Source organism: Platichthys flesus, chromosome 2 (genome assembly GCF_949316205.1).
Source record: "Platichthys flesus chromosome 2, fPlaFle2.1, whole genome shotgun sequence".
Taxonomy (NCBI): domain Eukaryota; kingdom Metazoa; phylum Chordata; class Actinopteri; order Pleuronectiformes; family Pleuronectidae; genus Platichthys; species Platichthys flesus.
The window spans coordinates 4,583,821-4,610,600 of record NC_084946.1 but is presented as its reverse complement, the minus strand read 5'-3'; the positions used below and the strand labels follow the sequence as shown (position 1 = coordinate 4,610,600).

At 39.9% G+C, this 26,780-nt stretch overlaps 1 protein-coding gene across 1 annotated transcript in view; it reads left to right on the top strand.

Moving 5' to 3' along the window:
- The first annotated feature begins 6,338 nt into the window (after positions 1 to 6,338).
- cdk18 (cyclin dependent kinase 18) overlaps positions 6,339 to 26,780 on the top strand; it is a 38,609-nt gene continuing 18,167 nt past the window's right edge. The window contains exons 1-2 of the mRNA XM_062411236.1: positions 6,339 to 6,465; positions 26,393 to 26,528. Coding sequence (XP_062267220.1) covers positions 26,411 to 26,528 — 118 coding nt within the window. The 5' untranslated portion in view covers positions 6,339 to 6,465; positions 26,393 to 26,410. The remainder of the gene's footprint in view (positions 6,466 to 26,392; positions 26,529 to 26,780) is intronic.

Below are 26,780 nucleotides of genomic sequence, written 5' to 3'. Positions count from 1 at the left end.
AAACACAAATTGGTTTACTGCTCTTTTCAAGTGGAAGGAACAAGAACAAAATTTGATATAAATGGACATTGCATATCAAAGGAACCTTTATCACAGCAGGTAATTTGACTGTGATGCCACTAATAACCTTAAAAACCACTACAGGGAAAATAATTCCATGGTGCTGGAATTGTGCAAATGAGCCGTCCTTGATGACAGTGGTCTTACCTGCACTTTTCCTGCCATGAAAAGTCCAACAGTCTGTTGGCTTGACTCATAACAAACAATTCCCCATGTGCATGTTGTTAGTGTAACAGCCCTGACAACTCCAGGGTGCAGGAGTCAGTGTAATCCCACAAGCCAGCAGCTCACTATATCAGAGTTAAGAGTTATGTTAGCGATCGTATGTAGCTATCAGATGCATACTTAAGACCCTTCTTATGTTCTTATACGAATCAGACAGTAAAGTTATAAACACAGCCACACAATGATTTCTCAATGAATTAATGATTGTTATTGACTGTTGTTATTTCAGCTTGAAAATTAGATTAAAACATCGACCTCTATCTGATATCATGGAGCCCCTCATTCACAATAATATACATGTTGTGTGTTAAAGCTGCCCATTAACAGAATACATTTTATACTAGCTAGGAGGGCTTGAGCAGCCCTCCTAGCTAGTATGTGGAGCAGCTGGACTAATATGAAAAATGGCAGTAGTAGCTGCCCTGTTCATAACAGAGGCTTTCTGTGGGTCAGTAAATTGTCTCAAAAATATAGTTAATCTGCTTTTCACGTGCCTCTCTTGATGCAGGCATGTTTGAGGGAATACTCTGTTGCTGCTGGACACACTGACCTGCCTGGTTGGGTTTCCTGTTGTTCACACGGTTTCCAGTCTTTAGAAACAAGAACTAAGAGAATACTCATGCGGGGTAACCTGGCCTACTGGATATTACCAGGGCTGATGTTGATGCGGCACACACACACACTGTAGGAAAACAAAGCAGAAACTTGCAATCTCAGCAACATCAAAATTGAGCTATAAACTCTTAAACCAGGTAGCCAGTAACTGCTTAATCTCTATTCTGGTGGTACCTTTTAGTTCACACCATAAACTGTTGAGAAAGGTGGAAGAAATGACAGCTTCCTAAAATGGTGGGAAAAAGTGGAGAAACATAATCCATCATCACTCAGTTTGAAAAACACACAAACACTTAGAAAAGGGTTGTTTCTGACGGTTCATCGTAACTCCTAGATAACAGCTTCAATAATCAAATCACTTACAAATACGTGACATCTGTTAAGTATCATGTATAATGAAAATGGTATTTTCTGACATTAAGAGAAATGGTCTTTATCTCAGATGAGGCTCTAAAGATGATTAATCTACTAAATAAAGAATCTGTCCCTTTGATCAGATTATTTTAATGTGAGTTCAGCTACACAGGGTGTTTGGTTTAATGGCAGTAATAAATACAGTGGATAAATGTACAACTCCTCAAGAAGTAGCCTGGACCTTTACAGCTTTAATCTCACCACAGAAAAGAGCCCCTATTACTGAAGATGTCTGTGTTCTGTGTATTGGAGTGGTGCAGCTGTTGAGAGAGAGAATGGAGGTCTCAGCAGGGCTGGAAGCCAGGAGGAGGTGTATTTATGCCCCTGCTAAGAGCAGAGCTATTCTGCAGCACTCCATCTCTCAGTCTGAAGGGGGAACTCCTCCATCTGTTTTACTGCAGGAAAAATCTTGTTTGTCTGAATGAGACGACCTCAGTGATCCTGGCAGCATGAAAGCTTAATGTGATGGAGGGTAGCATGTGCGTCGACCCCTGTGTGTGCTGTCTCTGTAGTTTCATAGAGACGGTTGTGTAATAGGTTCCACTGGAAACAACCACATGTACATAAAAGACACGTACTGTGCAGATACAGCCACAAGGACGTGGGAAAACCCTGTTCTTTGCTGTTAATTATTGAAAAGGCTTTTTCATTATATTTGTCATCCTTCTGTGTATGTGTTTTATCGTGTTAGCAGAAGACAGAGTTTAAATAAAATGGCTGGTGATTATCTATATTCTTCGAATCCTATGAAAAGACCAAACACATCAATGAATTCATTCTGCTAATGTCGTTGTTTAGCTAAAGCCTAAAATAGGTTATGCCTGTTTTTTTGATCTCGACTGTTGTTTATACACAGTCGAGAAAACTAGACTTGTGTTCTAGGTAATCTGTCCTGGCGCCTAGGATTGTGACCCAGATATCTTATCTTTAGCCCGGAATAATTCTCCACTTAAAAAAATGCATGATTGTGTCGTGACTAAGCCTGAATCATTTTGACAAAGGGGGGAAAATCTACAATCATCAAGATGTTTAAATAGCTAAATTGTCCATCACCCATAAGCTTTGCTGCTGCCTGTATTGTGGATGAGGAGAGACTGAGGGACAGAGGAACCACTTGTTGACAATTCAAAGCACTTTACAGCACCGTAAAATGAAGGATAGTCTAGGTTTTTCGTTTTCACAAACTGAGATCACATTAATCCTTGTCAGTTATCGTGGTAATTTCCCCTGATAATCGAACAACCCTTTCTCCTCCTGCCGAGCTGAAGACGCTGCCTCACATGACCCTTCATTTCATCAGTCAGTCTGACACTGATCATATCAGAGTAGTTTTCATTTGCACATATTTTTTAGAACAGAGTCCCTGTTGTACATTAGTTTGTGACCCATTAGCTTCACATTTAGTTTACACAGTGGCTTCATCCTCTGCTCAAAATAAATCTATACATGAGACAGAGACTATGGACGTAAAGATAACTGTTAGGTTGTCAATCAGTTCCCCTGCATTCAAACAGAACAATACTTTCCAAAGTTTAAGAAGGAATCCTCCGATAGGCTTCAAGCTAACAATCACTCTACAATCACTTCGGATTTTAAGAAAAATCCTAGCCCCCCTGGAAAGATTTATACACCATGTGAAGTTTAGAGGGTAGAACATTGCTCACCCATTGCAACCCTAACCTCAATCTAAAAGTCAATCCTTAAATCTCAAAAATGCCTCTGAAGTTGCGGGGAATGGCAGTTTATATCAAGATTAGTTAATTTGTCTTTAAACACAGGTGATGTGATGTTTATCACATCCCTGCTATTGTGAGGTAGCTTGAGAGAGGGAGAGAGAGAGCTCCATGTTTACTCCACAAATATGAAAACCGTTCCTTGGTGCCAGCAGCTCCCAGGTATTTTTTCTGTAATGCTGCATGCTACAGTACATCCCTCTGTGTGTGTGTGTTTGTGTGTGTGTGTAGCTTACTGAAAGGACAGTTTTTAGGCTGCTTGATAATGCCCTGTTCACTGTTTTGTATTAAAAAACGTCGCTGTATGTCTTTGTGTGTGCAGTTGTAGATGCATGCAAATGAGCTAAAACAACAGCTAAATTCATAATCATTCGCATTAATCATACCCAATGCAAAATGCCACAGCTTTCATGGTAATATCAATCAATGTCAACCAAGACCACCTGAAAAACATCACTTGTATTGTTGGTGCAGAGCCGAATAAAAGCTGTGATAACGGAAGACTTCAGTGTGAGGTTTTCTTATTTACAACTGGTCAGGGCTATTATTTAACTATTTGTAAGTTTCGTGAGATTATCATCACCAGAAAAGACAAATATGCATTTTGTGATATTAGATATTTTCATTTTATGGTTTTGGTATTTCCTAAACATTTCCTTCTAATTATATCACATAACATACCTGAAAAGTCTCACACACCCTTTCTTTACCAGTGTTATTGGTTTCCTCATCATACAGCTCTCTGCTGCACATTAATGCTGGAGGATAATCTGTACATGCGTAGATAGAGCACAGCTTAACTCTGCATTTTTGAGTCAGCAGAAAACCAATCCTTTTGTCAAATGTTTATAATGGAAATGCAAAAGTATTTTTACAGATCTCACTCCATTGGAGAAACAGAGGTAGAGTTTGCTTTGCAACATAGTTGGTTGATAACTGTTAAAGGGGACATATTGTGAAAATTCCACTTTTGTAGTGCTTCTTCACGTTAATTTGGGTATCTGGCATGTCTACCGTCCCAAAAAGTCTGGAAAAAATATGTTACAGACATTTCATTAAGACTCCTAGGAACCATATCAACTGTGGTAAAATTGGCATACGGTAGGTCCTTTAAAGTCAGAAGCCGTCCCAAAGTCTGGTTCTTTCTAGCTCCGGCTTACTTTCCTGTTGTGACTTGTGATAACATTCCCAGAGCATTCTATTTAAAGTTGGGCAATGAGAGCTACAGCTCTGTACTGAACGTTGAAAGTGGAACAGGTAACTTAGGTCAGATGTATAGTGATTAGCTATTTGTGCAGCTGTATTTATTATTTTATCCCGGCCTGTCTGTGTAGTCAGTGTGTGTAGGTGTCTTTAAAGGTTGTATGTAGTAATGCTCATCGTGGAGATTCTTGAAAGCTCAGCAGATGTAGGGTGATTACAGCTTTGTCTGAGCTTTTACTGGTAACAGAGCAGACACTGAACTCATCTGAACTCATGTGTGTTGTGTTTGGAAATGCAGCTGTTACAATGTTGGCAGGTCTCTTCATCGATGTCTGTCTTGATTATTGTCTACAGTATGTTCTTGATAGTGATTGGTATTGTTGATGATGTATTCATTAAAATGTTTCGTTGAAGAAGTGTAGAAGAGAGTGAATAGTATAATTTTCAACAACAACAATTTTGTAACAACTTCACAAAAAACAAAAAAAAAAACATATGTATATATATATTTACCCTGTTGTACTGAATATTACTACGCTACAAGAACTGATTGATTGATTTGAATCAGTTCAGCCATATTCGGAAGAACAAAGATGTTTCTAGAGCTGTTAAAATACTAAATGGTTTACTAGGATCAGGTGTTGATGAGTGATATTCATAATACCAAATACAAAATCTATGGGACTGAGCTGAATGTTCTCTTCAGCATTTTAATACAGCCGAGGCAGATGCCAATGTCATTAGTTTGCAGATATCAGGTCATAAACCAAATATATTTTTGAATGCATGAAATGTCAGGGATCAAAGTTATTACAATTCATCCTCTGGAGACCATGAATTTGTGCGACACAGCTGTGGAGCTATTTTCCCTGAACTACAAATCCTAGCCACATGGTGCCACTAGAGGAAAAGTCAGATGAACTCTTAAGTCTTTAGAATTTTATTCTCTTCTCTTAGCTGAGTAATGGCTTACGAATGATCTATAGAGCATCAATAAAACAACCACTAACATTTAACAGGACCATTAATTAAAACAGCAGAGTTAGAAAGTCCTTTATTTGGACAGAATAAAACTAAACCTTCAGATGATGTTCACCTGATGTATATATATATATGAATAAAACTGATGATGTCACTTTATGTAACACACCTTTCTATTTCTTCACCGTGATTATATATTACCTCTCTATTGTCACATTTCTGCCACAACACTCCGACTGGAAGAAAAATAGTTTTTCCAACTTAGTGTGAAAAACCCTGCCTTCAGTTGAGATCACATGTTGTCTGGTCTCAGAACTGTAAGGTTGAACTCACACTGTCCTGGTGGAGGCGAGAGTTACAAAGACAGGCCTAATAGTTTATACTAAGATATGTTATCATTGCAATTTACAGTACAGGCTATGAAACATATTTACAGCATACTTTTATTGAAGACACACAACTCCTTGTGTATTTCATATTATCAGTAGCCCATCTATTTGTTTATTAGCAGTCAAATTGTTGTACTTAATTAGTGTTGAAGGAATGACTAACAATAACACTCATATCGCACCAGGTATAAATACACAGCTGATGGAGAAATGCTGCACAGCTAATTAAAGGAAACACACACACACAAACACACACACACACACATTGCCACAACAAGCAATGGCACTTGAACAAGGCACATGCCCCTTACACATGCAAGAAAAAAAGCACAAACCCACTTTAACACACATGCAGGCTTACCACATGGTGACATCTGCACACGCAGTCGCATTGGCTTAAGATGCACAAATGCACACACATACACAAATGATTTTAGACTCATACTCATACTCATACAGAAATTAATTTCTTTCACCTACACAAATGTACACACATGCCTCCATAGCTCATGCTGATGTGTGACTGTCAACACCAGAGGCTGACTGAGGAGGAGGAGGTGGAGGAGGATGCAGAGGAGGGGGCTCGCGTTATGCTGCGTGGTGATTGGCTGTTGCCATACCAACGAGGGAGGGCCAAAGTCGGAGACTGGTGGGGGTGGAGCTGCAGGCTGATTATAAAATCCTTCAGAGCAGCACTCTCTCTCCTCTCCTGAACAGTCTCCACAGTGCCTCTGACTCTCTATCTAGTCTTTCCAGTTTGCTGGCCAGTAAGGTGGCTCGCGGTGCTCGTCTTGGTGGACGGAGGGAGCCTGGAAGCGTGAGCTGTCAAAAGGACTTGTGGACAGGTTGGTCAATTTCCCACATCAGTCTGTCCATCACTGGGATAGAGCTGCATGCGTCTTGTGGATTAATATGTGTGTGTGAGTGACACCTGGGAAGGCAAGGTAGCACAGGGGCAGGAGTCTGCTCCCCGGCTGCATCTCCTCTTCATCACGCCCTCCTGTGTGTGTGTGTGATTGACCTCTGCTCCTCTGTAAGTATCTCTGCTGCAGCCACGTCGGCTCACATTTTTCATTAAGTCATATCAACCTCACAGCATGGGTCAGGGGTTAGGGGAGGAAGAGAGAGGCAGAAGTCTGTGTAGCTGTACAGTGCAAGAGATTTGTTCATCATTTCTGTCTCAGGATTCCTCATTAGCTCACTGGCCATCTCTCAGAGTCGTCCTGTGATCCACTGGGGTCTCCTAATTGGCCACATTATCTGTTACTACCTTCTGAGGTTCAACTAATGGGGATTCATTTCTGTGACGATTCAAATGATCATATGCTGTAAACTGCAGAACGAAATTGAGAAAGGACGTGTAATAGTATTACCCCACTGTGACAAGGCCGGCCATTACATAATGTACAGAGAGTACAACAGGTACTGATGTGAGGAAAGATGAGACGACATGATATGAAAAGTTCAAAATGTCCAGAACTGCTGCTTCTGTTTTCTGATCACCAATTCGATAAGAACACGAGGACATGTGAAACCCCCGCACTCACTCACTCGCTCACTCACCCACCTCTCTGCTCTCTGGTCAGGCTCATGCATTAGTACTCACATGTAAACTGACACTGGAATAGTAGTAATGCAGGATTCAAATACACACAAGTCCATCCACGTTACACACACAGCACTGTTTACCTATAAGGGCCTGCCAGTGTAATTGGATGTCTGGTGTGATTGTGCGTGCGTGCGTGTTTCTGTGTGTGTGTGTGTGTGTGTGTGTGTGTGTGTGTACACAAACCTGGTTCCCTTTTCCATATCACTGTCATGTGTTGATGAATAATGCAGAGATTAGGCTGCTGTAGTGGTAGCACAAATACATGTGAGTGTGAATTTGGACTTTTGTTGAAAGGTTTTGATGAACACGTCACAGTCTAAATAAATGAGCTACCTATGTCATTATTATAATTTTGTTGAAGGGTCTTCAGAAGCATCACTAGACTTTGGCTCATTAGCCATTTTATTTGTATGTTCCATGTTACATGACTGAAGTGATTCCATCGTTTTCAATGCAACTATAGCATTAGATTTAAGATCAGGTTTACAGATTGTTACACTTCTCTTTCGAAAAGCAATTAATAATGATATATCCACCACAATTAAGCATGGTGTGTCAGGCTGTGACTTCTCGACATGCCGACACTGTGTGCATTGGGCTCTCTATAAGTGATATTCTGTAAAGTTTGCAAGGTGCAATCCTGCCTTTACAAAATCAAAACACTAGAATGAAGATTGAATGGGATTGAATGGATTGAATGAACAGTGTTGTTTGTTTGTGTTGCAGACGATGTTAGCATGCTTTGCTAACTACTTGATGGTCTAAATTTGGAATCTGCTATCATGCCCAAAGCCATGGAGTATCAAATTATTTGGTAAAGGTCCAGTGTGTAAAGGCTTTACGATCATCTGTCGGGCAGAATCATTTTATTTCATATTGGAATTTATTGATCATTTATATTGGAATGAAATGTTTATACGTACATCTGGAGTGATCTCTTCCATGGCGTCCATCATGTTTCTACAGTGGCTTAAAATTGTTTTACTCTCTCGTAAGTGAGGGTAATGTGAAGGACATTCTTGTAGTTGTTATATGCAACCTCACCACTTGATACAACTAAATTAAAGAGTTGCTTATCTTAGCAAACTGACCTCAGACTCATAACATGTCTTGTACTCTATATTGTATTTTCCTCAGTCAACATCCAAACAAGGCTATATTGGGAAAATGTATTTATACTACAAATGTTATCGCTGTAGTGTGTAATACAAAAACAATGGTGCTCCTTTGTTTCTGTGTCTTGTATATGGATACAAGCAGATGGCTCCATTCTTTGGATGTTCCCTGGATAAACCACGCAACATGCTAAGATTAAACTAAGAAAAAAAAAAACGGTGGGCGTGTTGCAGGCAAGATACGTTTTGTTCAAGATGTATAACTATTACAGAGACCATGTTGGCCTTGGTGCTAAAAGTTGGAGGTGATGAAGTAGCTAACAGCTTATGACGCTGAGCACACGACTCTGTGTCCTGCATGAAATAATGCGATGCCTTTATGTAACATTATGTATATATACAGTCTATGGTAACAACCTACGATTCATTCCAAACAAGATGATCGAATATACAAAAATGTCACTAATTGTTTATTGCGTGCAAATTCTGTCCATCTTTGATAGCTTTGCATCTTTTTGTCAAATCAGTCACAACAAGTAACGCTTGCACCGTCAGCCGAGTCTCTGAACACCTTCTTGTCATGATAATAGCACCATTATGAACATATACCTATTTACCTCTGAAAATGTAACAGTAATTCAGTGTCCATACTAGCAACATGTTTGCCTTAGCATGCTGCAGCTGAGGCACAATAATAATGTTTACATAAGCAGCTTATTACCGAGTCCCTGATTCATCACACAGCCCCGGGCCCACTCAGCCATGGCAATGTGTAGATAGAGCCAAGCATATTCAACAATAGCCCTGTCACCAGCGCTAAACACCACTCACAGATGAACAAACACGTTCAACCATTTGGTCAAACACATTAAATGGAAGGCGTTTTGCGTTTCAGCAGCCAATCAACTTGCCACTGAGATGAACCATTGAGACGTTAAATGCTTCAACTTCCAAGCAGCTTTGGTAAAAATAACCCGTCATGTCCATAACGTGTTCAAGTGCTGGAGCCTGTTACCTAAACAGGACTAAGATCACTTCCATTAGGTATTTAGGCTCTATCATTGCTTTAGTGTCAAAGAGATTATAGAGCCAATGTTGTTATTTGGTTATGGCAGAATTTCTAGATGAAGTCGTCCTCCTCTTGCAATTCTGAGAAAACAACGTACAAAATTGTCATTTGTATAAGGGTTGGTGGGTTTCCATTGTGATGTTGTGGCCTTCAGCTCTTTACTAACAGCAGAAAAATATTTGAATGTTCATTCGCAAGTTCTTTGCCATCGGTCAAACAGAGTTGACTAAACCTGACAGTAGACTGTAACACTTCTTTGCACTTTATCAAGGATAGCATTGATCTCTGAAACAATGGCAGGAAAATGCACCACGTTATAAACATGACGATGCTTGGAATAAACCAAAATTGGCTCGTACTTATATTGTCTTAGCATGGTGCTTTTGCTTTAGGTGGTATATTTGTAGTCCTTTCAGAGAGCATAATTTAAATATGTAACAACATTGCCAAATATCAAAGGCCCACTTACTTGGTTTCAGAGCCTTCAACTTTATCTCACTTACTACATTTAGAGATTGGAAAATCTTTCTCCATGCACAACTCATAGAGACATAATATAGCAGAAGAAGTCACAACTGATGCATTCACTATATGACATAGTCACAATGGTCAAATCATGTCTTGGTGTGGATGAGCTTCAGCAGCACACTCCTTCCTGTGCCACTGCTGCTGCCAGGGTCACATTATCTAATGGAAATAAAATATTTTTCCTCACTCTGTGTGATGACACCCTGAAGTCCAGCATTTGTTTGTCTGGGCAGGAGGGTGGCCAGCATGCTCACATTTAACTGCCACGCTCAGTGGTGTAGGCGCTTTGAATAATTGCTGGCTTCATCCTCCCCAGTTGGTAGTCCAGTGCTGCAGCTATGATGTGTTATTAGACGGTGGTTCGCACAATGACACAGGGTGTACCCCCTTGAGACTTGTATGTGTTTGCTGTTTGTGAGTGGGGTGACGTAAGATCTCTAAGATTATCCTGTCTAAGCGTTTCCTGTCAGGAGTGCGGCCAGGAGCCAAAACCTGAGGGAGAAGTCCAAACTCATCAGAATAATCCCACATACTGTGATGTGACGAGATCTGACCGATATAAAGGTCTCAAACACTAATGTATTGTTATGCCATTAAACTTAAAAATAACACATGCAATCAATTTAATGGTCATGGTTTGCTTTGTTTAGTGGAGAAGGAAAAGGTTAACTAGACTTACATCTGCTGAGTCAACCAGTTAAGGCCTATGTATGCTTCTCCGTTTTGAAGGACACGGACATACACGGTGAGGGAATGCCTCTCTCTGAGTTCCTTGGAGAGCTTTTCGTGCACCTCTGATTTTTCTAACCATCAGTCGGCATTTCGGAGATCCTAGGGATAGCCCTTGGCTGTGATTGGTCCGCTAACGTCCGCTAAGGACATTTCCGGACCTCAAACTTCCTGTTTCATTCCCTATAGCACAATAAACCCAAAACACAACTACGTGTGTTAAGCCAGCGGAGTTGTCTGGCTGACGGTGGCCGGTTAGAGCACTAACGGCATGTGTGTACGGTCACATACGGTTATAACACCCTGTCATAACGCCGCTAGCGGGCTAGCCACCATGCTAACTGTGGTGGTAACAGAGCAAAAACCCGCTGTCACGACTTTAATTCCAAGGCTGTCATGACACTGTTTCTAATATAGCGTCAGGTTAAAAGCAAACACTTGGTAGTAGTTAGTATCGGGAGTCCCTACTGACTGTGTGTGTGGAAGCTGGGGGGGAAGCTAGCTGCCTCCTTGTAGATTCAAGCTGATAAATTAGCAACGTAGTTTGGAAACAGGACCGGGGAATCGCTGCGCTAAGAAACAAAACATAAGCATTATGACTCGCTGGGTGCAATTGTCTTAACACACTTGTCACATTAATCCTAGAGTCGTAGTTGTTTTTTTGGGTTTATTGGGCTATAGGGAATGAAACAGGAAGTTTGAGGTACAGAAATGTCGTTAGCAGACATTAACGTTAGAAAAATAAGAGGTGCAGGAAAAGCTCTCCGAGCGTCCGTTCTTGTCTGTCAAAACGGAGAAGCATACATAGGCCTTGAATATACTTCACTGGACTCTTTTCTTTTTTAAAAGAACATTGAGTTCCTAATGTTTTTCCTAATGTGTTAATGTTTTTATTTGTGTTTGAAAACATTCACACCAAACATTAGGTTTATGCAGGTATTTTAGGCACAGCTAATTTAACCATAAAGAAGATGATCAACTCCTAACCCAATCCCAGTAACGTATCCGTTTTCTTTTCCCCGGTGTGTCATGTATGACTTCACAAACGGTGTAGCTTAAAACGTGAGCGGGTCGTCCTCTAACCAGGAGCTCAGCAGTTCGATCCCAGTCGTCCCCATTCCGCATGTCTCAGTGTCCTTGGGCAAGATACTGAACCCCAAATTGCCCCTTGGTTTGCAGTTCTCATGGAAAAAGTGCTGCCCATAGATGCACTGTAGGAATCCGTGGACGATTGGGTGAATGGCAAAGAAAAATGCTCTTTAAAAGCAAATTGAGTGTTCCTCAAAACTAGACAAAGCGCTTTATGAATATAGGCCATATTTAAACAAACCAAGGACAGGCGCTCTCTCACCTCGCTGTCTTGCCAAATTAACACATTAACCTGGGTTTGGTGTTTTCATTGCTGCTGATCAAAGCCAGAGCTGATTACGACCTGTCATTTGATGAAGAAGTATATGCTGATTTTACCCATTCACTAGAAGACAAAAGACAGATCTCAGTGGATGTTAATGAATGTTAGTCGCCTTTTAGTGATTTCGATCACAGATTTTCTTAAAATTGAAAATACTGTTGAAGACTGATGGATTGTGCACAGCCATATTCATATGCTATTCTATAAATAACTTCCACATGTGTCTCCTCCACAGCACAGAGACAGCATGAGGTTAACACAATGCATGGAGGACACTAAAGCACCAACATGGCTGCTGCAATAGGTGTCAGTGCGTTAGCAGGTGGTGTTGTCATCAAGAGTAGTGCACACACGGTCTGCCTGCTAAGACCAATACATCCACCTGGTAAGTCTACTAACATTGACACTAATAGCATTCAGAGTTTGCAGGGAGGGAAGTGAAAATGACACCTCATTAAGATGTGGCTTCTTGCAGGTTTTTGTAAACTGCAGTATCGAAATCGCTGGCTCCTTGTCAGCAGGTAGTCTCTTTTGGTCTTGCTCCAGTAGTTTCATGTTTTCCGTCACAACAAACAGACGTCCATTAGACTGAGCCTGTCTGAGGACGATAAATGTGTGTGTCATTGCTATCTCTTCCACAGAAGAAAAAAAAAACTCTTTCTATTGTCTGTTCCTGACTCTTCCTCTTTTTTTCTCTGTTTCTTTCTTCCCTCACTTAACACAAGAACCCTTTCCCTCCACTCCAATCCTTCTTTTCCTTGTTCCTAGAATTAATTTCAAAAATAGTCAGCAGAGACATAGTCAGGCCTCACATTAACACATTTTAATATCAGCTCCATGGTGACCCTCAGACATCATCATTTAGTTCATGCATGTCACATGTGCACAGGTGGTTGGTGCAGTGTCAGGAGGTATGTGGACATTGTAATGGACTCTTGGGCCATTTTGTGTAAAAGAAGTAGTTGAGCCACAAGGCCAATCTTCTGAATCACGGGTGAGTCCACATTGCAACCCCTCACATATCGTCACAAGCTTTGGTTAGTGAAAAAACAAGGTCGTAGATACAAGAGGTTGAAATTAGGACTCTCAATGGTTGGCTGGGCTCAGCCTCAGAGATAGATCAGATATCCGGAGGTCCCTCATGTTGAAAGGGGACAGTTGCGTTGGTTGTTGTAATTATTTATATAATTGGTGATTTCTTAAATTTTTTTTTTTTCATTGCTCTGATGTTTGACAAACTCAGAAAAGCTAATAAAAATTGATTGACACTGTCTTTAATTAAACAAAAGCCTTGTTCCTGCAGTTATCAAACAACATTGTGATAATTGTCCAGAGCAATACAATTATCTTCATAGCATTATAAGCAAATTTGCATCCTTTTTATATCTGATTTACACTCATAAATCAAGGCCATGACAATTTTTTTTAAATAGAAGTTAAACTTTAAAATAAATTCCTAAATGTTAAAAAATGTATTATGTTTGTGGGCCGGCAGTTTTTTGAATGGGCTCCTTAGTGTCACTAAACACTAATTTCAGTGTTTTTAGAAATTTAAATGCTATAAATGCCCAAACAAAACAGCCCTATTGAAATGAGTGGCCTGTTGCACAAGGTGATAACCTGTGATTCAACAGGCCAATCTGATGTTGACCCCAGTGGTGTTGTTCTTCACTCACGGCCCCTGGATACACTAGGCCCTCTGTTCATACAGGGGCAGAGGGTGACATGTAGACGGCAACAGAAGGGAAGACAGAGGGGTTTATTGTTGCTGTCAATGCTACTTTCAGTATTGCTTCTAGTGACGTCTTCTTTATGAGAGAAAACATCTATGAAGATGTGAGTTGGATGAGACCCCAAGGACAATGTGGGATAAACAAAATAAAGAAAAGACAAGTAAGTCAGTCAGAGAGATGGCAGGAGTGATATATCAACCATATAACAGAGCAAATAAGGGAGTGATTGTTGTCTAGTGAGACCCGAGTTCAAGAAAAGATGGGATGGGAGGAAACAAAAGGTCATTTTATCACAGCTTTAGCCCAGTGATAAAGAGGCCATGAGAATTTGACAATATATTTGTAACCACTCGCCTTGTGTAACATGTCATGAAGATGTCAAGCAACAAGACCGCTAGATTTCTCCTACTGAGTCACAGGCTCAAGGTTGCTCTAGACCTAATGTTCTCTCAATGTTTCATCTGCGAAGAGAGATGTGTGGCAGAATTGATTAAGCCTGTAGGACCACCTTTGGGTTGATTCTATCTCCTAAAACAATGAGGGCTTAAGCCAAGTCTCATACTTTTTTTAGTAAATTGCAGTTTGTCTATTCCAACTTCTCATCAAGTGAGACAGTGTTAAGGCAACACAACTGTTAGGGAGTCTCTCTGCAGGCTCTGTTCAAAGTTCATGTGGATACAATCTGACTGTGAGCTGGATGTGGAATCAACACAGATATGATCAGACTCAGCTAATTCTCTGGTTTCTTGGTACCTCAGATTGTATGAATAGTCCTCTAATAAAATTCAGTAGAATTTACAATTGACTGCTTTCAGAAGACTGATAAAGATAAGTGCTTTTCTTTAGAGTTTAAGAAATCAATATTTTTCTAAACCAATGACTGATGAAAATCAATTATGTATTAAGTGGAAGGGTTGCTTGCAGGGACAGACAGAAGTGTTATAACTACATAACCTGCCCAGCAAAACAACTGACGCAGCTGCTAGTATGTGAAGTGAGCTTAAAGCAGCTATAAAATCCTGATATTTCTCTGAGGTGAAGGAGGAGACCAAAATTGAGCTTAAAAGAAATTGACCACAGGACATTTATCAGGTGGCCAGACAGAATACTTCATGTGGCCAAACTAACAGTTAATAACAGTTAATAGTTAACAGTAATTATATAAACATTTCATGTTCATCTAATCCTGTAAATACTGCCTTAAAGTTGTGAAACTTTATATCTGAAAACAGAGACATTTTTATTTCACATCTGTAATAAAGGTGGTATAATTTCAGAAAAATGTCCAGATCCTAGACTGTTTGGTAAAGATACATGAGGTTTTCATTTTTGCATTGGATTTCCCACTACACTGTTGTGTCTCCCTTATACAGTGTGTGTTGTTTTAAGAACTTGGCTGGATAATGGTAGCTAAAATTAGATCAGCTGCATTACAGAATATACACAGCAGCTGTTAAACACCAATTCTGTTTAAGCCACTGTGGTTTCTGTGAAGCAGCACTGTCACCACCATTCATCTCTTTAGGAGACCACGTGTGTATGTGTGTGTGTGTGTTGTCTGTGTGTACAAGCTTTGCTGTTTTTCAGTCCATATGAACTACTGGAGCAGATAGTGATGTAGCCCCAGGCCCAAGGTCAGTTTTTGAGCATATGACCAATCAAACATACAAACACAGATAACACAGGTCCATGTAATGTTTATCAGTTACATTTTCCATAAAAAAAAAATCGAAGTGTATTTTGAAGTTATTTTTTCTAACGATCTATTAGTATATGGTTGGCTAGAAATAGAAAAAAAAAGAAAAGTAGCATTTCTTTTTTTCTGTTTGTAGAATATGAAGGTTGGATGAATTCACATCTGATTGGCTAGCAGAGGCTACTTCATCCAATCATAGCATTGCACAGATCTCACTGTTACTTTGAAGGGTCATTCTTCACTTGAAACACAAACTCTGAAGGAAGACTGGAAATATACAGCAATTTTCTTTATTACTCAGGAGAAAAAAGTTAAATATCAATCCTATGAAGGCGATGCTATTATTGTTTGACAGTGAATCTGATGTGCAGATTGAAATAGATAAAAAAAGTCCGGTTGGTGGCAGTCACTGTAAAGCTGATTAGCTGAATAGTCCCTGGCCTCCTGACTCACTACTGTGTATACTTAGTGAAGTCACACGATACACTTTGCAATCGTGAAATATCCTTTTAGATTAGTATAATTATTCCCATGTATATGATGGGAATACTTCTTCAGAACAACTAGCCAGAGCTGAAACCTGATGCTGTTCCTTGTCTCTCTCTCTCTTCTTCTCCTCTTTTCCAAACATTATTTGTGTTGAATTTATTTCTAATGTTGATGCACTCCTGCTCTGTTCTGAAACTTGAACTCACTGATGCAGCCCCTCTGATGTGGGTTTGCTTGCATAGTTAAAGTCAGACCATATCTGACATGTCTCATATGTTGCTGAAATGCTGAGAAGTAATGGGAGAAGTGTTGCTGCTGAGCAAGACTAGTTTGATAAAAAGGTTATGTCAGGGAATCTTTTCTTATCACCAACACTGATGACTTAAGGTGATTATTATTAATGGGACTTCAGTTTCTTACTGAAAGATAAGAGCCCCAATTAGAATTCTACAAATAAAGCCGAAGTTTGTTTTCTTTCCCTTTGTATCTCTTGTCTCAGATGATGTTTCTCCAAATGGCAGACAGTTCACCTTTCTCTTGTTTATTTTTTGTGTTTATGCCCCCTCCATCCTGACCCTCTCAGAGATCATAGCTTGTGTTGGCAGACTGTGCGGAACAGGAAGCCGCCAAACCAGATTTCACTGGATAAACACAGCATACGGACGAAGCTGTGGTCCTCACTTTAGCTTGCTAATGGTCTGCCCTAGAGCTGCTTTTCCGTGGCCTCTCACTTCACGACCATTGATTCATTCATTCCTTTTCTACAAACCTGGACAGAGAGCAAAAAATGAAAGAGAGCGTCAGAAATTATTTGCCTGAGGTTTGCCCAGTGTGAGTCACACTTGTGTATCCCCATACCTTTTGCTTTATGCCTCGTAGGTGGATGTTGCAATGTGTGTCATATTCTCTGATGGCTGTGTCCACTGACCTGTAGAAAATCTTGAAGCCCATCTAAACAAGCCCTGCATCCTTTCCATCAGCTGGCTGACTTGACATGCAAATGCATCAGATGAGTTATGCATTTTAATTTAGGGTCATGAGGACAGGGACATATGGCTTTTTTGCTGAATCCAACTAAATCATTGTCAACCCAACTGATGCGACTATCCCTGAGCTGCTCCAGCAGATTGCCACTGGCCAAAAGGACAATATTGTGTTTGCACTGGGCAGGTCATGTTTTTGCAGTGATGACCTTTGAGGGTATGGAGAGTCCAAAATGGAGGGAGCCAGCTTATTAGCAATCACTCCATCCGCCTTTATTTGAAGGTATGCTATGCAGAATTTACCTAAAAACATGGACTCATACTCAAGTAGCTTCATTATTATGTCGATTTTCTGTGTTCAGGATGTTTCTTGGCTGCATCCTTTCGATGGTGGCTGTGTAGCCCCCCCAGTCAGAACGTGACTGCATTCACACAGCTGGTGTACCAAAATAAAAAAATATCCATCCAACCTGGACAGGAGCCAATCAAAATATACATCAATCCAAAATATACATGTACCAAAAATTAAGCAAACATATAAAGGTGTAATCGAATAAATATAAATGCTTTTATTTGTATTTGCTGAGCTTAATGAACAGTTGTTTATCTCAAAGTGTAAAGTAACAGTAAACAGAGACATGATGTCTGGGGCAACTGCGGCTCAGGAGGCAGAGTGGTTGGTTCAATCCTGGGCTCCTCCAGTCTGCATTCTGAAGTGTCCTTTGGCAAGATAGTTGTGCCCTGTGACTGATGTGTGACAGACTAAATGCTACATGAATCGGTGAATTTGATTACTACTCTAAAGCACTTTAAGTCGTCAATAAGACTCGAGAAAGGACTGCAAAATACAGTCCATTTAAACAGAATCAAGCTCTTTGTCAGAGCTTCTCTTTCTTAGTTATATTCTTGAACAATGCATTTTTCAGTAACCTTACTTTTCAGTAAGGTTAAAATCTCATTCAGGCTTAATTTATCCAGTTTATTCATCTGTGGGTATATCACAACCATACTACATGTCCTGCTGTCTATGTGTACTGCTTTTGTGCTCCAACAAACTTTCCCTCTTGTATCAAAGAGGCTTTTAACAATACACATGCCAAGTGTCAAGCCAATAAGATTAACTGTTCTCGAGATATATAAACTGAAGACTGACTGACAGACATATTTTGAGCATGCTAGCTTCGAAAAGAGGAGGAATTTTTGGAAGCTCTTGTGACAGACTAGTGCAAACATGTTCCTTACTTACTAGTGTCAGATCTCCGGTATTTCACCAGCTTGTCCTTTGACTGGTCCTTCGGTCACTACAATTTACAGTGACTTGTGTTCACTGTTACCACTGATAAATTGTTTTCTCATAGTAGCCTGCTTTTTGAGTCCATAAAAATGTTCATGATGTGGTGAGATTGTGTTGGATAACAACAGCTCATAGGACGCTGTGGATGAGGGGTAGAGTGGTCATCCTCCAACCTGAAGGTCGGTGGTTCGATCACGAGTCTCACCCATCTGCATGCCGAAGTGTCTTTGGGCAAGATGCTGAACCCTGAAAGGCCCCCCGTAGAATAACTAAGTGCTGCGATTAGATGCACTGTATGAATGTGTGTGTGAATGTAAAACTGTATTGTAAAGCACTTTGAGTGGTCGTCAAGACTAGAAAAGTGCTATATAAATACAAAACCATATCTGACTAGGTTTAAGGGGCTCTCTGGCCAAATTGAAATTAATGTCACAACATTGTAAATGCAGCCATTCTGATTTGTTGGGTCCGTCCAAAGCTGTTCGAAAATTATAAATTTCAATGTTTTCTAATCTAATCCCTACTTGGGTAATTTTCTGTCAAGTTTAGGTAGACATGATTTAAAAAAATGTTGCTTCATCAATACCATTGTGATGTCGGGTAATCACTTTCGGGTTTGAACGAACAACAAAGGATCATTTTTGTTGTTATGACATCTTTCTAATGTCCCATTGTTCTGGATTGTGGTGCCTGCGGTCAGGTCCAAAGCTGCTGCGTTGGCCTTCTATCAGCTCTAATTTGTACCTTCATCTTATATTTTTTGCTGACAGCACTACCGTACAAAGTTAAGTTATCCACAATTCATTATTCAGTGTTGCTGTTTAATTTCAGTAAACACATCAAATTACTTTGTGATCCCGTCTGTAATATTGCTCACATGATGCCTCACAGTCAACTGATTTTCTTGTTGATTTGTCCGCTAAATGTATTAGAAATAAATGTTAAATCAGAATAAACCTTTATGAAGATGAATGAGATGGAGGAGGGGCAGAGAAAGACAAACAGACATCAGAGAGGAGCAGGAAAAGAGTGAAGAGGAGAGTGGGCGCCGTGGCAACATGAAGTGTGTTTGTGTCGAGGGAGGATCACAGCTACGGGCAAACTGAGATTTGCTGGCACCTCATCCGAAGCAGTGTGTGTCCGACAGTGTCACCCAACTTCCTCCCTTTAACAGAGACACTCAGTGAGTGATGCCAGAAACTCTGCGAAGTTCCGGACCCTAAAAACTGTACCCTTCCCCAACAGACGTTTGTTGTTTAAAAGATAAATGAAGCACACCGCCAGTCCTGCACACACACACACACACACACACAGTCCATTTGTCCGATGCAATAAGGAACTTTGTCACTGAGGACACATGCGATTAAGTTGTTAAAGAAGGCAAATGAGGGAGCTCAGTGAATATAAAGGAGACCCCCTGTCAGTTTGGGGCCATGTCCTGTTCAGAAAATATATGGTTCATATTCTCTCTCAGTCAAGGCGGGGAGAGAAGAGGGAACAAGTGCAGACGACAGGAAGAGGATATCATGCTGAGGACGCTGTAAATAAGAAGTATAAAACAAGAGTTGAGGTGGGGACCTGTGGAGCCTCTCACCTTGGCGGGACACCAGACCTCTCACATCCTCCTGATCACAAACACTATGCTGCTTTGACGAAGGGGATCATTTCACTGAAAGCATTTTGACGACAAATGATGATATCAATCTAATATTTAAGATTGCAGAGGCTGATTCTTGAGGAGAATTAGATTTGAGTGGGCAAGTCCCGATCATGTGCTCACACTCTGTTGAGACTGCAGTCTCAATTTTATCAAGCAGATGTTCTGTCTTAACGAACTGGAACAAGAGACACTCATATTCACTTTTCAAATTCATAAAAAAAGAATTCTAAATACTATTTCCATTCAAGATGCTTGGTACCCACCTGTGACTATTTAAGATGTATTCTTAATATTCACATAAAACCTTTTTTGATGATACATGAAAAAATATTATTATTAATTATTATGAATTATATTAATTTTTTGAAATCCCACAAGAAAAGATCACAGACAACCGAGCTACAGCGTATCATATATTGGCTCATAAACTAGATAATTTGAAACAGACTTAATTTAATTGGTGGCACTCATTTAGATCATTTAAGATAAAATAGCTAATGCCCCATCTCCATCTGTGGATTTTAAAACCCTCCAGGGTTTAATTCTGAAAGTCTTGTGATGCTCTGCTGTCAGTTTGCACAGACTGGCATGGAGATTGGACGGAGTGTGAACTTGTGGTATTGCTGTTGCAAATAAGAGACAAATCAAATCATCTGCTTGACTCATGACTCCCTAACCCTCAGCCCTGCTTTTACATCGTCGTACTTCCACAATGTTCAGCCATGATTTAGAGGTTTGGTTACACAACAAAGTGGACAGAGCCAAAGTAGAAGAAAGTTTATTTTTTCTCTATGGACTAAGCTCAGAGTTATAGCGTTGGTCTGAAGTGTAAACAGGCAGCAATGGGTGGAAATGAGGTTATGTTAGACGTGTGTATGGGCCCTGGACTCTTCCAAGGTTGCATAAAACACTTTCATGTTAGTATTTGAAACATTTCACTGAATCTTTCTTTCAGAGAAACTTTAACCATGTCACTCAAAGATAAGTAGCATTGAAACTCAACATGAAGCTTATTTGTCATTCTCCTTAACCATCTTTTTGTCTAATGTTCATTGTTTCAGTGCCATTTTTTTTATAAAGAGGAATTATTAGTAACAGTTTGTACTTTACATTGTTCCATTTGTCATTGATTAATTGTTGGTGAAATTAAACTAGATATGATCTATAAACCGTTCGTAAACAATCTTTGATATGACTGAAGGTAGAGTTGGGAGCCTTTCTTTTTATTGTATTTTATCCACTTAATTGTATACAATCCATGCCAGTGGCGCTGGTCCAGAAAAACATACTAAAAGTCCTAAGAAATCCTCATTGAGGAAATATGTTTTCATCAACCATTCGTGGTGGGGAGGCTTGTGTGCCTCTGTGTCCCTGAAGACTATACCGGCGGGGGTTTTACCCCTGGCAGGTACTACCAAGCCAGGCAGTTTTCAGGTTAGAGGCCAGTCTAAAAGCAACTTTGACATCATCCATTGGCAGTAGGATGATTGGATGAAAATTATTTGTCATACATATGAATGATGTTTCTGCCTATGCAAATTAGGACATATTCAATAAGTGTGTAGCTCATGTGCATATTCAAATTCATTTCAAAAGAAACTTGTAATACAAAAAAAGTTTATTTTCATGTAAACTTTGAACATGTAAAGTTTTATTGTGGTAGGAGTAAAGGAAAAACTTAAGCCTATTTGAGTGTATTTTGGGCATATTCGATTTGTGTATGGCTCATTTGCATATTCTACTTAATTTTCAAAGAAACTTGTAATACAAAAAATGTTACTTGTCATGGGTAGTTTCATTGTGTAAAGTTTCATTTTGATAGGAGTAAAGGAAAAAAATAGCCCCATTGGGATGTTTTGTTGCATCGCCTTATTGGCACACATCTCGGATTGATGAGAATTAAACATATTTCCTCATCTAGGATTTCTTAGGACTTTAAGTATGTTGTTCTGGACACCTCAAAGAAATGATCTATGCTGAAAAAAATTATTTTACAATTAGTCTGTCGTAAAACGCTACTTTGCCTGGACTATAAAGATAAAAAAAGCTTCATACATCTGCATGATTTTTAGGCTGAGCTTAACGTAGTTTAGTTAACTCTAAGTATCTTTATCGATAGAAAAAGTGGATGCGGTGATACATTTGGATATAGTGTTGACTGAGTGAAAATTATCCGCGGATACTTTTCTATTCCTTTATAAAAATGTTTTCCAGAATGGAACTGATCAAGTCACAAGATAGATTTAATGGCACCGCACAGCAATTATAACAGCACTACTCTAAACAAAATCAGAAACCTTGACATAATTTATCTGGGTGACCCTCATTGACAATAAATAAAGGTGGACGACACGTCTCTCTCCTCCCATTGTACAAAAATTTAGCCAAAAATATCCCAGATATGGATGCTGCCATCGTGTATGTCTTGCTAATGATACATTGATGGAAAATACCTAAAATGGCAGGAACCATCTTTGGGAACAATGTATTGCACATGCACTCTTTTATTTTTGTCCATTTCCCATCTGCTAAAACGGATGAGGCAGGTTCATGACCTATACTGCAGCCAGCCACAAGGGGGGCAATCAAGAGGATTCAGCTTCAAGGAAGCTGTGTTATCCAGGGGCGGATCCATGCAAGGGGGAGGTCAGGGGGCTACTGGCCCAAGCTGGAATCTGATTGGCCTCTTTTTTTTAGTAGTCACTAACTAACAATAGAAACAATAAAAATGATAATGTTTTAAGAATATTTATTTTCTAAGCTTTTTTTTAAGTACACAATGTGCATGAACAAGATTTTAGGAATTGTGCATGTTTGTTGGACCACCACTGGTGTTGTCCATCTTTATATTCAGTCATTGATGGAAACACTTAAGAAAAGCGCCTGTGCAGCATCAGTTAAATGCTGCAGGGATAGAGGTGTGAAGTTAACTTCTCATCACAGTAATAAACACGTCCTCCTCACTGAAAAGACAATAACTGAGAAAACGAGTAAAGCAACACAGCAGTGTTATTCAGCTCCTGAGACAAAGAGCACTTTGTACTCTGTTTTAATACTAATGCCAGTTTGCCTGAGTGGATTACACCTCTTGTTTAAAGCAGTTTGTTCTATTGAACTCCTGTATGAAGACGACTGGAGGCACTTCCTGTTTCACAGTTTAGACCTACAGTACAGTGTAGCTTAACCCTGCTGAGACACAGGGGAAGTCAGCATAAGCCACAACCATAAACACATCAGCCTTGCTGCCACCTGCATTTCCTTCAGCAAAGAAAAACCTCTTCTAAACTCCACCCCCGTATTGCTCTTGGCAGACTCTGTAGCCCAATGCACAAGACAGCAGCATGTATCCAGCTTATTTTGGCTTAATTTCTGAATGGTGGGAGGAAGTGGAGACTAGCCATCCATTTTCATATACCGTCTATTGACTGTAGGAACCTAAACGTGAATCATGCGTGGCGTTTCTTTCAGTCGCAGCTTCACACAGGTTCAGCATGCTGCAGCACAAGTGATATAACTGGTGAAAGTTGTGCTTATTGAACTCAACTGGCGTCGCTCACTCCACCCTCACAGCCAAATGTTTACCCCTTAATGCACTCTGCCAGCCTCTGTCAGAAGTAGAAATGTCAAGGATAAGAATAAATGACAAGAAACCACACATGCCTACATCTTAGAGAGCGTTCTTTGCAGTCATAATAAGGTTTTCTTCATCATGCAGATCTTCCACAAGACATGTATTCCTCAGTCTACCATTTCCTAGATTATCTGGGTGCACCTGTTTTCTCTCTTTTTTGAGCCTCTTCATCATTTTCTTTACCTCACGTCACCTTTTCACTCCACATTTATGAGGACGAATAAACCTCACCGAAATGGTGACTTTCAATCTACTCTGTAGCACAGAACATTTAGTAGAAAGGTATCTAATTAATTTTGAGCCCATGCCACTTGGGTACTGTGTTAATGGGGCTGTGTCTTATTATTATTGGCAATTGAATGACTGTATTTGTGGCTTATCGTGATTTCACAAACATTGAACTCTCATGAGTGCTGATGGATGGTCATTCTCACGATGTAGACATAAAGAATCAGAAATGGAAATCTGCTAAATATCTGGTTTGAGATGAACGTCTATGTGGCACACGTCTTTACTGCTTGCTACAGTTTGATAGACCTTTCTCATCTGCTGTAGTTATAACAAGTTAGCTGTCTAGTATTGAAGGTAGCAAGAATTTAACTCTGAGTATGTCAATAGCATGGTACAGCATGAGCACAACAACTCCCTCATTTTGGGTACTTCATAATTGACTTTAGCTTGTATGAAATTCCTACTGTTTACCTTTAAATTACATTAGAAATATAGTATATTTTCAGCTTTCTTACATCACAACAAAACCACATATCAGAAGTATGGGGTGCGTACAGGAAACTTGCGGTAATCCATCTGTGTCAATTTAAGACTTCACAAGTATTCAAGCCACACAGGATTATAAGGCACAATTTATTAATCTCCTCTGAACAAGGGAAACAAATTGGTGCATTTTTCACCTGTTTCCCGAGTTTCCCGCCTACATCAGCTTCCCCTTAGTCCCACACACTAACTCTGATTACAAAATGTAAATATTGCAAATGTCTTCCCTCAGAACAGAAATTTCTCTCTGTGTAAAAACACCCTGCAGTATGTAAATAGCAGGTTTTCCACTCTGAGCTAACAGCCAGTTTCCTCTTTGGGGTAATGAACATTTTCCATCCACCACTTGTGACTTAGCAGGGTAAAGCACAAAAATAAGTCCTTTTTTTTCCAGTCATTCTGTTTTGTTCTTCCCTCCACAATGATGCTGCATGGATTCACTCTGTTTATAAAAAGCAGTCGTAGCTGTGTATTCAAACATCATAAATGTGCAGACTCTGAATGTGCTTCATGTAGTGGAGAAAATTGGAGTGGATTATTAGATTATATTTAGATTATAGAACTGGTCGCACTCAGTGAGGTTGTAGTTGATTGGTCGACTGTTAAATATGCTCTTCGCAAATTTTCATTGATTGAACAATTTTGGACTCTGCCAACCTAATGGAGACTTATTTCTCAGATTTAATGTTTACTGAACGTGTACTCCAAACTAAAGCCGTTTTCAGACATGGAGAGTGTCCTTGCAATTTAGACTGGAGTTTCTCCAGAGTTTTGAAACATTATTAACACACTGGTTCATCTCCTGCTGTGTTCTCGCAGGAGTTTATTCAGCTATTAAATAGTGTTTTTGCTAGACCGCCTGCCAGAGAAACTCCAGAGAGAGTCAGAAGCCTCTCTCTCCGACATTTGCATCCTCAGATGTAGCCCCTCTGGATAATGCCAGGAAATTCTCCAGAGTTCAGTGCAAGTCTGGAAGGAGCTTATTGACATAATGTCTAAAAAGTAATTGCTCTTGCTGCACTTGCTCGGTTTGATGCTTTGTCAACTTTGTGTTTAACACCTCAGGGCTTTAGTTCGAACAGTGCAAAATTGCAGTATTTCACTGTTTTGTTCGATAATGCCTAATTGTGCCTGGTTCATTTATAATTAATTTGGGCTAATGAGGTGCCGATATAGACTGCACCCACTGCTCTGTGACCATTGAGATAATCCAGTAATTACACATTTTACCCTGCTAGCAGTTACATGGTTGACAAGTAGCTATGAGTTTTACAAGAAAGATTTTAATTAGTTTGCTACAGTTCTAGCACTAAGATGCTGTGTGTATTTTGAGTAAATTTGTGTGCAGTTGTTTGTATGAATTCATGAATGCATGTACATTGCATGTGTACAGTAATATCTTACTAATATGGCTATCAGGGCCTAAAAATAAAAGGAGGGATTCTTGCTGTAATTGAGCCCATGACAGACATCTCTTCTTTCACAATAATGAGAAGAAACACACACACACACACACACACACACATGCACATGTCCATGACACTAAAGGAATCATGGAGACCCCATGACACCGGCCTCTGCACCACGTAGAGCGAGGGAAGAGAATGAAAAGATGAGTGAAAAATTGAAAATCAGGAAAGTGAAAACGAACTAATAGGCCTGGCTGTGGTTGTGTAACCTACCAAGCAGGGACTCTGTTGATCAGCTGTATTCCTGCTGCTTTCTTCCTCATTATAAGATGAGTGTGTTTGGTGAAGTTACACAAAAAGATCCCACAGGCGCTGCACACACCCTGCAAGCAAGGAATGTTTACATAGTTTCTTTGACCGAGGCTGTACTGTATGTTCTGTACACAATAAGATCCATTTCTGGATTGCTTTGCATTGAAATTGTTTTCATATCTCAGTAGTTTTAATGGCACAGACTTATTGCTCAAATATCGGACCATTACACTTTTCTTCACAAGAATCATCCAAGAGTCAGCTGATGTATTGAGTGGAGGATTGATATTGTTGGTAAAAGTCCTTTTCTATGTTTTTTTCTCCCCCCAGGGTCTGCTCCTCAGCAACATGAACAAGATGAAGAACTTTAAGAGGCGTTTCTCTCTATCTGTTCCTCGCACCGAGACCATTGAGGAGAATGAATTCACTGAGCAGATCAACCAGCTCAACATTCAGCACACTCAGGGTAAGACCCCTATATCTACCCTCACTTAAAGTGTCAACTGTACAATCCTGGTTAAGATTAAAGGAAAACATTTGCCCTTAAAACCAAAATAACCTATATATTATTATATATGTCGCCAGAATATTTTTCTAATATGCCGTACTTGTCCATCCACAAGCCCAACCACAATGTATTAAAAAGACAATGTCAAAACATAGTGACTGTTTTGTTCAAGTTTCAGCTCATTGCTTAGCTCTTTAAATGAACAACAAA